This window comes from Acomys russatus, chromosome 26 (genome assembly GCF_903995435.1).
Source record: "Acomys russatus chromosome 26, mAcoRus1.1, whole genome shotgun sequence".
Classification (NCBI taxonomy): Eukaryota; Metazoa; Chordata; class Mammalia; order Rodentia; family Muridae; genus Acomys; species Acomys russatus.
In genome coordinates this window covers 20,472,839-20,484,848 of record NC_067162.1, presented here as the reverse complement: position 1 = coordinate 20,484,848, position 12,010 = coordinate 20,472,839, and the positions used below count along the sequence as shown (strand labels likewise).

Sequence of the window (12,010 nt, the reverse complement as noted above, 5' to 3'; positions counted from 1 at the left end):
TAGAAGGCTGTCCAGTATGACTTCACCTTAGATTATTTCTGTTAATACTCCACTTGCCAATCAGGTCACGTTCACAGGCTCCATGTGGATGTGTGTTTTGGTGGACATAATTTGGTCCAGTGTAATGAGGAACACGAGGCAGCTAATCCCCCTGAGACCCACTGCTCTCGGCATGTACCGAGGTCCCTTCATCAGCTGTGGTGCCGCACAGAATACCATGAAGTTGGAGCAGCACTGGCCTGAAAGTTCTCCACCCGCAGAAACAAAGGACTTGATAACTATCTTTGTGACGCCTGGCAGGCTGAGCGCTCAGTAGTGGGCACGGGCAGCTTCCTCATGAGTCGAAGTCCCTGTTGCTGGATCTAGGCAAGACCTCCACCTGTTACCCGGATACCTTGTTCATGAGCTGTTGAGCAATGATGGGAGGAGGGGCAAGGGAAGGAGACTGGCTGGTATCCACAGATGGGTCCTCTGATCCACTTTCTAAAAACCCTTTCTGTTGAGCTCCCCCCCTTGGTGAGAACTCACACAGGACACAGGCGCCGCTGCCTGTTCAGAGGTCTCCTACATGGCTCTTCCCAGGGCTCCTGTCATCAGTTTCTCAATTATGTTCCTTCAAAGTCCTTGCCCAACCAGCTACACCACCAGCCACAGTCCATAACCATTATATACAGAATTGGCATATACCACAATATAATCAGCATACACCAGAGTATAATTATGAACAAGGTCTAATCAGTATACACTGGCAGCTCTGAGTCTTTCTCTTCCCAAGCATATGATGCCACTACCTCAAGTCCTGCCCGCAAGGGAGAGAGAGAGAGAGAGAGAGTGGGGTTGGGGGGGCCTAGAATGCTATAAGCTGTCCTTTCCTGGGTGCTGCCTACATACCATGCAGAACTATCACTGAAGCAAGTCTCGGGTCTCTTCCTCAGCCAGCCAACAATAGGGAACTTGCATGAGGCCTTAGGTAGTTTATCAGAGGCGAGGACGATGGGCATGGGACCTTACCATAACATACCACTTCCCTTTGATAATGGAGTTGATACCTGCAAAGTCCCCTCTAACACTGCAGACTCCTTAAGGTTTGGGGTCCCTTCCTCTGTAATATACTCAGGAAGCCCCAGCATTTGTTTCATTTGGCAGAGACCTCCTTTGGACCCATGTTCTTGGTAATTAAGCAGTTACAGCCCTTCCTAACCCCTTGCAACAAAGGACTGAATCCAAATCTCTGCTTAATGGACTTACACACACACACACACACACACACACACACACACACACACACACACACACACACACACACACACACACACACACACACAAATCCCAGGTGGGCTGGAGAGATCGCTCAGCGGTTAAGGGCACTGACTGCTCTTCCAAGAGGACCTGAGTTCAATTCCCAGCACCCACATGGCAGCTCACAACTGTCTGTAACTCCAGTATCTGACACCCTTTCAAGACATACATGCAGGCAAAATACCAATGCACATAAATAAATAAAATTTTAAAATCCCAGTTAACCCCCTTTGCACTTCTGCTATCATAACCCCACCTCTCGCACTCAGAGAACACCATGCACTTCTGAGACAAGGCTCTGGGTTTGGTTTTTGGCAGTCTCTGCCAATAGCTACCCAGGCATAGGGACTGTTTTCAGGGCAGACACAGCTTTAAAGTCACTCATGAGGAACCTGGGCTTGTGAGTGGGAAGTCCCAGGCCAATCTTTCCTTTCTCAGTTGAAATTAAAGTTTCTCAGAAGAAGAAATAATTAGGTCCAGCACTTAACATCACTGGCCTTGAATTTGGGGGATCTAACCTTGGTGGGCTCCGACATAAGCTAGGGACATTTAGGTAGGAAATGGGGACACAGAGGAGCATCCATAGCTTCCCTGTCTCATCTCTCGCTTTAGGAAAGTATTTGGGTTACTCAAGAGCCAGCAGCTGAACCATTGATTTTCCCGTGACAAAGGACACAGCAAACTGCCAGGTCAATGGGAGCCTCTGCCACAGTTATTCATAGCAAAACTTTATTGAACAGAAAACCCAGCAGAGGTTTTACCTCTGCCAAGTTGCCCTCAGTTTAAAGTAAAGCACTGCATTTTAAAAAGCAATTATACATAAGTCTCTCCTAGAAAAGTCCTGCTAACGTGTCTAGCAATTCACTGATTATATAAAGTAGTACACTTAGTGTAATTTGAACATTCCAACAGGAATCAAATCGAACCAGCAGAACCACTTCTGCATCTATGTCTTCCATGTAGAGCACACATGCACACACGTCTATGACTTCCATGTAGAGCACACATGCACACACGTCTATGACTTCCATGTACAGCACACATGCACACACATCTGGGGAGGTGCTCAGGCGGAACATGCGACCCTGGGCCTTCTGCTTACAGTGCCTATGAAACTACATACAGTATACATTAAAGCTCTTCAGAATGAAAACATGAGGGGCCCTGTTCAGTTTGTGTCATGGCTTCATGTCTTAGCTTGTGCTTTTGCTTGGCGCAGAAGCACAGCATCCCCATCCTGTGGGTTTTCAATGACTCTGTCGAGTCAACACCAAACGAGGAAAATGAGCTGGAGCCAGGTGATCCAGTCCGAGCTGTCAAAGCCTCCAGCGAGAGCACTGACGCCATCAGTTTGCTAGAGCTGGTGGGCCTTCTGGAAGAAGCGAGGCAAAGAAAGTCTTGAAGACTAGCCATGCTGTGCTCATAAACGAGGGGCTGCTGTGTTCAGGGTCTAGCACTTCACGGTCTGGGGGGAGGCGGCTGGGGTCTTCCGTTTCAGGATCCGTGCCTCCCTGTAGGCAAACACACAATGAGAAGAAGGCTTGGGGTCTAGAGCAACACCACCCATCCTGAGGACAGGTCAGGGCGAAGCATGGCAGGCCGACTGATCGCTGGGGTGGGGGAGGGCAGTCCTGGGTGGCAGGAGCCATCTCTCTCTCGACTCCTACAGCTTCAACTATGACCTGCCATAGCTCTTAACACTCCTCTTGGCCAGTGTCAGAGGAAGTGAAGTACCCTGGCCTTTGACTACTATCAAATAGTAACTACTCTGCCTCACACTAAGAGTCTTCCAATTTGGGCAGTGCCCTGAGCTAAGAAGCCAGCCTGGAAACTCAGTATTCTAAAAGCAGACCACAGAGCCAATTTTTATTATAAAGTATACCAATTAGGATTATGCATTGATCTGCCATAAAGAATCTGTTTCTATGTATTATTTTTCAGGAAATCTATATTGAAATATGGTTGTGTGCCCAGTCAATTAGAGTAACTATCCATCAACAGTTCCCATAGCTAAATGCACGGTCATGTGTCTCTTAGTCTCAAAATATGGGCCAACATCCCCCACCATTACATATGCAAAAATTCCAATGCCATATACCTATATAGAATATTCAAAGTCTTAAAAATAGCTGCTATGAGAATAAAAATTTTTGAAACCATAAAATGCTTAGCCTTAAAAAGTGGCAGGCCACTAGTCTGAAAGTCTACAGGCTAGGGACTGGAACTCAAGCATGGCAGGGCAGTGAGGCCTATACCTGGAGGTTATTGTTGGGGTCCTGGTTGGCAGCTTCTGGAGGAGGACCATCAGCCGGCAAGTTCTGAACTGGCCTCTGTCTGAACGGAAACCATCCAACATGGTGCCTTTGAAGAAAGCACAAACAGGCGCACCTCAGCTAAGTCACTGTGGATCCACACAAGAACCTTAAGGCCCTGAGACTCACACACCATCATCTGCATAGCCAGCCTGTGAGCCCACTATACTTTCTTGGGCCTCTGGCCCCTCAAGGCAGAGTTGTGTTTTATTCCCTGGCAATAAACTAACATCTGTCATGCAATATGTGCTAATAAATGTTGATATAAACTAAACCTGGTACTTGAAAACAGAGCCAGCACACAGTAGCCCGGGCTGGGCAGTCCTGTAATCCCAGCTCCCTGCAAGGCTAAGGAAGGCGAAACCAACATTCAGGGCCTGCCTTGGCTACAGAGTGAGTTCAATGCCACTGGTCAACTTAGCAAGACTTTGTCTCAAAAATTAAAAAAAAAAAAAAAAGCCAAGACTATAACTTAGTGAAAAGTGATCGCTGCCTGGATGGAGGAGGCTTAGGGCTCTACTCCATCACCAGAGTCAAACAAACCAAACACAGCAGGAATCATATAACAACCTAAATTTGGTCACAAAATATTTGATTCTAGAGATAGAAATATTTGATAAGAGGCTTTTACTGGATATTTAACAAAAATTCAGCTTTCAAGACAAAATAGTGTTTGTGCTTCTGACATTTTAAAAAACTAAAGTATAGCCAGGCATGGTGGCACACGCCTTTAATCCCAGCACTTGGGAGGCAGAGGCAGGCGGACTGCTGTGAGTTCAAGGCCAGTCTGTCTAAAAAATGAGTTCAGGACAAGCAAGGCTACACAGAGAAACCCTGTCTTGAAAAACCAAAAACCAAAACCCAAAACAAAACAAAACAAAAAACTACAGTATAACCCATTTTTACTATAAAGGAAATCTTTCTTTTTTTCCTATCCCTCTAGGCCAAGCTTCCTAGGGCCGGGTCCTTGTGGTGTGAGCTCGCCTGCACACTGCTGGAAGCTTAGCAGCATCCCACGCTGCCGCCTACTTGGCCCCAGACCAGCCCTCTAGCTAAGGCATCCTTCAGACACTGGCAAATGGCCCCTGCGGGCAGATGCAGCACTATCTCCAGCTGGTAGCTAGAGCAAACAGCAAGTGTGTAGAGGGTCACTGGCCCTTGATGGCTGTGACAATACTGACTGAACTTTGTCCTGCAAGCCTGATAAAGCCACTCCGTCCTTCTGGAAACAAATATGTCCTCTCATGCTGCAGTACTCTCTGGAAGGTCATTTATTCAGTTTTCTTGCACTAACACAGGATTTCTAGATTCCTAGTGACTCTTTGCACCAAAAGTGTCAGAATGACAAAATGTAAGGTATTTCCTTTAAGGACCACAGATTGAAAGAAAACACCCGGTACTCAAGTAGCAATATAGTCTCATTTTCAGTAAAGAAACAAAGAACCCATCTGCTTACAGGTACATGACAACGGTGGCGCCCATGACCATGAGGAATCGGCTCAGGGACGAGTAGAAGTAGAGGATGCCAAGAAAAACGGAAAATGTCGCTGCTGAATAGGTCCAGTCCAACCAGTCTCGGTTTATCTCATCATCTTCTTCCACAAGAGGGCCACCTTGTGCATTCATCCGCAAGTTCTGATTGGCTCCAGGATTAACAACCACTTGAGCAGCTGCATTCTGATTGGCTGGCTGGTTTTCTGCTGGAAACTGGTTGTGTATAGGGGCTGGAGTGGGCGTGGAAACTACGGGTATTTCTTGTGCACTTGGTGTTGGGACAAAAGCTCCCGATGCAGCAGTAGCAGCTAAGCTAAAATAAAAACAGAAGCAGACACTGCTGAACGCAAAGCAGCATAAAGACAGGCTACCTCAGCACACTAGGCAGGGGTCTTCCACTGTTAACAATTATGACTAGAAATGTATATGCCTAACTTATCTTCATTTTAAAGAACTTCCCTTTTAAATTTGTGTGTGTGTGTCTGTGTGTGTGTGTGTGTGTGTTGAAACTCAGTATGTATCTCTGGCTGGCCTGGAACTTCTTATGTTGACAAGGCTGACCTTGAACTCACAGAAATCCATCTGCTTCTGCCTCTGGGATTAAAGTGAAGAATATCCTTTCTAACAAGAGCTATATGGCAAAGCTTATCTGGAACTAATTCTAACATCAATACACAAATCATGAAGCTGCTATCATTTCGATTCTATTACATTACAGAGCCACAAAGAACAGGGCTGTAGGTGACAGAAAAATATACCTCCCTCCCCATTCTGCACAGATGGGATTTCTCCTCATGCTCAACAGCCATGCCCACACCCACAGCAGGACTCACTATTGCATGTAGTACTGTCTTGCATAGATCTGCTGGAACCAGGAGAGCTGCAGCCACCCATAGGTGGTGTAGCCAGAGAAGCCAGGCCCAAGGCCTTGGAATGTCTGCTGGACAGCTTCAGGCCTGTATGCAGGGTCAAACAAAAGCACACTTTGAGTTGGTTGGGGATGAAGAGCTTAATACTATGGTATAATCAGCAATAAAAATAAGAGTCAGAGACAGGGCAGACACTGTAATAGTTGACTAGGATGTACCCTGGACACTGAGCACAGCAGCACTGATGACAGCCTCCCACTGCGGCTCATCAGATCCTGTGGGAAACAAGCCCCGCCCCCTCACCCCCCATCCTGACCTGGGTTCCCATCATGTCCGTAGGGAGATGCTGCATGCTTTCTGCACAGCCGTGCAAACAAGCTGATATCTTCCCTCACAAGTCTCACTTGGGATTAGCTGCTTTAGAGGGGAGGACAGGGTTTCAGCCCCTGCCTTCTGAGCATCGGAGTTAAAGCTGTGTGCCACAAAGCCCGGCTTAAATACACCTTACTCTTAAATTGGCACAAGTGAAGTATAATTGTGTTCTTCATGAATACTCACCTTGAGATGGTCTCCCATCCAGAGGGAGGAAGGTTCCGAAGAACCTCCCTTTGCCTCAAGCCATCGCTTGAGGACTCCCCAGGGCACGGTGCCTGACTGGTGGTGTCCGGCTGCTCTGTGGATTCTGAACCCTAAGTTAAGTAACACAAATGTCAGAACAAGGGACCTGATGCAACTGTTTGCAATCAAGCTAAAAGAATTATTCTGCTACAAGTGGCTTATATCTCTATTCCCACCCCTCAACTTGACAAAATTAAGTGCAATTAAAAAAAAAAGAAATCTAAATTTGTTTGCTGCAACAATTTTGAGCAGACAGATATTAGGGCTGAGAAACATAGCTCAGTGGTAGAGCTCTTGCCTTGCTTGCATGAGACCCTGAGTTCAAGGCCCAACAAAAAGCTCATTATGTATAGATACCAGGATCTATATACACACACGTGCTAAAAATAAAAAAGATAATCTACGTTTTTATTTCCCTAAGAATAACTACAGTAGTCTCAGGAAAATCTTCTGCCTTTAGTGAGAACACTTCCTGATGATGCTAAAATGCACGGCGCTAACCCTAGTCAGTTTAGAAATTAAACGTGATGCACACACACAACTAGGCAGCTATGTAAAGAGAACTTTCTATGTGGCACTCAGAAGTTACAGGAAACACAACTGAAATAGAATTGTCAAACAAAAGTCTTTAGTGATCATGTAATGAAGACTGTGGCCTTTTCCTACCCAAGTAACCACAACAGAAATTTCTATAAGAAATATATTTACTTCTTTACTCTTTATAAAAATTAATGTTCCTAGCCAGGTGGTGGTGGTGCATGCCTTTAACCCCAGCACTTGGGAAGCAGAGGCAGGTAGATCTTTATGAGTTTGAGGCCAGCCTGATCTACAGAGTGAGTTCCAGGGCAGGCAGGGCTACACTGAGAGGCCCCGTCTCAAAAAGAAATAAGATCCTTAGAGAAATGTGTTCATTTCCATAAACACCACTTTCAAGTGCCCTTCTGGTACCGTGTTCTGGGTACACAGTGACCTCAGGTCAGCGGTGTGACTTTGCTTTTGCACACAGCAAGCATACAGCAGCCTGTTACCACTGACCCCACCCTCACTGTGGTGAGAACACAGTCCTGGTATGCTTTGGGGAAACACTACAAAATTTCTCCTAAGTTCACTCAACTTCCTTTGCCCCTCCCTTGAGACTCTGAGACAGTTATTCTCACAAAGACACTGTACCTTTGTGCTGGCTTCTGGCATTTTTGAGGGAGTCTTCACATTGCACACGAGGTGTAAAGCATGTCGCTTCTCCTGCTGAATAGAATAAGAGATACATACCTCAGGACCTGAGTTCAAACTGCAAGTGCTTGACAACGCCCCAGAGATAGTATGAGATGGTGCAATACCTTTGGAAGCAAGTCTCGGAGACACTGGTGATCTAACAGCAGCTTCCCAGAATAAATTAACCTCTGGTCCTCTGGGCGCTGGTCGGAAACAGAAAAAAAAGCCCAAGTCAGCAAAGATCCCATCAAGTATTTTCCCCAGCTCCACAGGAAGACTTTTTCTTAAGTTCTCATATGCAAAACTTCTATTTAGAAAGTGCTTGACTTTCATCTCAAATATGTAAAGAAATTTGGGAGGCAAATGATCCCCTCATCTGTAAGAACTACAGCCACTTAGAAGGAAACTACTTTTTGCTACTAAAACGAAATTTTATTTAGGGCTTGGGCATCAATGAACTGTAAAGTCAGAGAAAACTCAATGTACTTTTGGTCAGTCTTCACCCATATTCCTGAGGTCACCTACTCTACAATCAAGATTCCAACCCATGTTCTCCTCCATGCCAGTGACTGTAAAGACATGAAGTGTCCACTTACTTTTATATAATTCTTATTCCTAAAATCTACTTTAAGGGGCTGGAGAGGTGGCTCAGAGGTTAAGAGCACTGCCTACTCTTCCAAAGGTTCTGGGTTCAATTCCCAGCAACCACATGATGGCAAACAACCATTTATAATGAGATCTGGTGCCGCCTTCTGGCATGTAAGCAGACCACTGTATACATAAAAAGTAAATAAATAAGCTTTTTTTAAAAATCGACTTTCAGTTTCTTTTCAACTATACTTTTAAAAGTATGTACTTAAAAGCAGTAGAGTGAAGTGGTGGACACCACTCTGCAGGTCACCAGCCTGCACTCCAGAATAACCCATTAAGCAAATCTTGGCATTAAGCGGTTCCTTCCAAGCAGCCTGAAATAAACCAAACTGAGTTCATATGGAGACTCTCAGCACGAAGGTAGGTCAGGCAGGAGTTCGTGGCTACGCTGAGATATGAATGAGCCGCAGGTAAACCTCTGCTAGAGAAACCCGATCTTTTTGTTTGTTTTTGTTTTGTTTTTCGAGACAGGGTTTCTCTGTGTAGCCTTGGCTGTCCTGGATTCACTTTGTAGACCAGGCTGGCCTTGAACTCACAGCGATCCGTCTGCCTCTGCTTCCCCAGTGCTGGGATTAAAGTCATGTGCCACCACGTCTGGCCTGAGAGACCCTATCTTAAAATACCCCCCAAATGACTAGGGAAACTGGGCCCACCTAGGCATGGTGGCACATGCCCATAAGCCCAGTATTTTGGAGTGGAGGCAGAAAGACCAAGAGTTTAAGTCTAGCCTCAGGTATTTCACAGGCTCAGGCTAGCCTGGTTTAGGAAGCCTTGCCTCAAAAAAGCCCAAAGCATTGGCAACAAAACATCCATCTACTTATCAACGTCCATAAGGGCTTTTTGACACTGTACCTGAAACAAAAACATAATGGATGCCATGCTTACTGTTGTTCTGACTGGTTTACTGGAAAATGCTCTACATATCAATTTGCAAAACGCTATTCTAAATGTGAAGCCCACACTGTGAAGCAAATGCCTGAAGAAACAAAACAAAGCCACAGCTGCCTATGAGTTTGAATTGCTTTCCTCGTTTAAAGGCCCAAACTAACACTCTGTCCATACCTGGAAGGTCAATTTGAAAGTTAAATATTAAGCATATAACTATTATAAAGGCAGGGTTCTCACCCGAGGACAGATTACTACCGAAAAATATGAGCATGCTTTCTTTCTTAATTTCTGAGGGGCTCTCAATATGTATATATAGCCCAGCTGCCTTGGCCTCCCCAGTGCTAAATTACACCCAGTCCTGGTATCTTAAGGCGCAGATCTGTATACCCAGGAGACTGGTATTTACCATCTTAGGTCTTCAAATCCAAGAGGCCCAATGTTCCTCGCCTGAGGAAAACAGCCCTCAAAACACAGCCTTTTACAAATGATGCAACCAGAGATCACAGGAGCATCATTTGTTGTGCGCCTAACTGCCATCTCCCAACAAGGACACCTGGTTTCTTGGAAACGGTCATGGAGATATTGCAGACTGCCCCACAAGTTCCAGAGTGCACTCACTGCATTGGGAGCTTACACTTAAAGTAAGAAATTTCCTAACCAACTCTAAGGGGAAAGTCTTGCCTGCATTCCCGAGAACACGGAACAAAAACTGAAACCCACGCGCCACAGACGGTTGGAGCTCGAAAGTGACTGTTCGAAGTCCCTATCTGTAGCCACCCGATTGCCCTCTCCCGTTTGATCCAGAATTGCACTCGTGGACACTTACATAACATCAGAGTACAAAGTAAATACGGGAAGGTCCAGAGCACAGCTTCCATCACGTGGCAGGGACCGGAGGGGTGGGCGGGGCTAAGGGAGCTGTTGACAGTTGTGTCAACCAAACCAAAACAAAACAAAACAAAACGAAAGTCTCTTAATGGACCCACGGAACTCATCAAATCGTACTCAGGGCTTCTCCAGCTGCCGGCATCCTTTCTCGACCACCCTGCGCTACAAAGTTTAGGAGGCTCCTCCCCCAACCCCCGGACTAAGTAATGTTTCCCGAGTGCCGCACGACAGGGAGGGGCAGCCAACGGAAGGTGGTGAGAGAAGAGCCAAGTCTAGCTTCTGGGCGTGGGACCTTCAGAAGTTAGTGACTGGGCACGCACCCCGGCTCTCCAGCCACTGGCCCAAGCTGGCACATGCACTCTTTTGTCCTCGCTGCACCCAGAAGTCTCGTTTGGCAGCATTTACTTTTTCTATTTCTACCCACTAGACGCAAGCCGAATTGGGAGCACTTAGTTGTTTGTGGAGGGTCACTGAGGCTTCGATAGGAAAATGACTCATCCAAGGTCAAATTGCTGTTTCCCCTGGCTTGGCGAAGGCTGGATGAGGAGGGGGTATAGGAAGGTAGGCAGATGTGCGACCGTCTTGGGAGTTTAGAGGGTACGGGGAGGCGAAGTGGCAGGAAGCTAGCAGCCGGCAGACGAGGAGGGGTGGAGGCCCAGAAGAGATGACAAGAGCTGGGGCAAGCAGTGGGGCACCGCGGGCGATGGGACAGGAAGGGGACCTGTGCGTGACGGTGAACTCAGGCAGTCCTGCAGGCTTGGCACCCCGGGGCCCCACCTACCGGGCGCTCAGGATAGACCCGGCTCAAGTGGGCCTTCAGACGGCTCACAGTCCACCCGCGGTCGCCGCTCAGCTCCAAGTCGCGGTGGCGCTGGTTGGGGCTCTTCACCAGCAGCGTGACCGGCTCGGGCTGTGGCTCCGGCTGAGGTTCGGGATCCATGTATGCGGCTTTGGCAGCTCGGCTGCGCTCAGGGATGCCAAGCGGGCAGAGACGCGGCCGCCCGAGAGACCACAACGACACCTGGAGTCTTTGGGACGCGCGCCCCCGCTCGGGTACCTTTTATAGGCGCCCCGCGCCAGGGCTCCACAGACTGCGCGCACTGTGGCTGCCATCCATTGGCTGAGGTAGAGATCAGTGCCCGACGTGGCCCAATCAGCGCCCGGGGATGGGCGGCGGGGGGGCGGGCTGAGCGCGAGGGTGAGGGCTGATGCAACCCGCCGCGGTTGCGTCATCCCGAGTCCCCGCTGCGGCGCGGGAGCCGGGCTTCGGCGGCCATGTCGGGGTGCCCTCCTCGGCTCTGGTCTGAATCAGGGGGTCCTAGCGCTAGGTGCGAGGGGTACCTGAGCCCGGGCGGCCTGCCTGAGTCCCAGTTTAGCAGGCTCTGCAAATTATTCCCTCACAAAGCCGGCCCTCCGCCCCTTCTGACCCCTAGGCGCCCAGGCACTGGTCTGTCGTCTTGCTTTTCCTCCTGTGACTCCGCATCCTGGCATCCAGGGACGCCTTTCCTCCCGAACTAGCCAGGCTGAGCTGGCGCCTTAGAGGTGAAGAGAAAGCAGGCTTGTATTGCTCTGAGCTGAGAGGATGGAGGATTCGGACACTTTGTAGTTTGCCTGAAGCCCGGCACCAAGTGTCTTTTGGTGACACTGGAAAGGGGCATCCTTTTATAGGCTAACAATATCTGCTGCTTTAAAACTGGAGTTGAGACAAGGACAGCAATGGTCTCAGATTCCTGAAACCTGACCCAGAGGCCTCTAGTGTTGTCAGCACTCCACTGTTCG

The 12,010-nt window shown here is 48.0% G+C and overlaps 1 protein-coding gene across 1 annotated transcript; it reads right to left on the bottom strand.

Moving 5' to 3' along the window:
• Positions 1-1,991: 1,991 nt before the first annotated feature.
• Positions 1,992-11,273, bottom strand: Herpud1 (homocysteine inducible ER protein with ubiquitin like domain 1). Its single transcript, XM_051168597.1, has 8 exons — positions 11,013-11,273; positions 7,930-8,007; positions 7,763-7,837; positions 6,533-6,663; positions 5,939-6,061; positions 5,068-5,418; positions 3,555-3,660; positions 1,992-2,810 (listed from the first exon to the last, which is right to left on the bottom strand). Exons 1-8 carry the CDS (start codon positions 11,169-11,171, stop codon positions 2,646-2,648), a joined length of 1,188 nt encoding a protein of 395 aa, XP_051024554.1. The 5' UTR covers positions 11,172-11,273; the 3' UTR covers positions 1,992-2,645.
• Positions 11,274-12,010: the final 737 nt, after the last annotated feature.

What these genes read in the sequence shown, in the direction of transcription:
- Herpud1 (XM_051168597.1), bottom strand. Translation starts at nt 11,171, where the DNA reads ATGGATCCCGAACCTCAGCCGGAGCCACAGCCCGAGCCGGTCACGCTG. An exon ending in GGATGGGAGACCATCTCAAG is followed by an intron (nt 6,062 to 6,532) that starts GTGAGTATTCAT and finishes CCCTGCATACAG; the next exon opens with GCCTGAAGCTGTCCAGCAGA. An exon ending in ACCCCAACAATAACCTCCAG is followed by an intron (nt 2,811 to 3,554) that starts GTATAGGCCTCA and finishes GTTTGCCTACAG; the next exon opens with GGAGGCACGGATCCTGAAAC.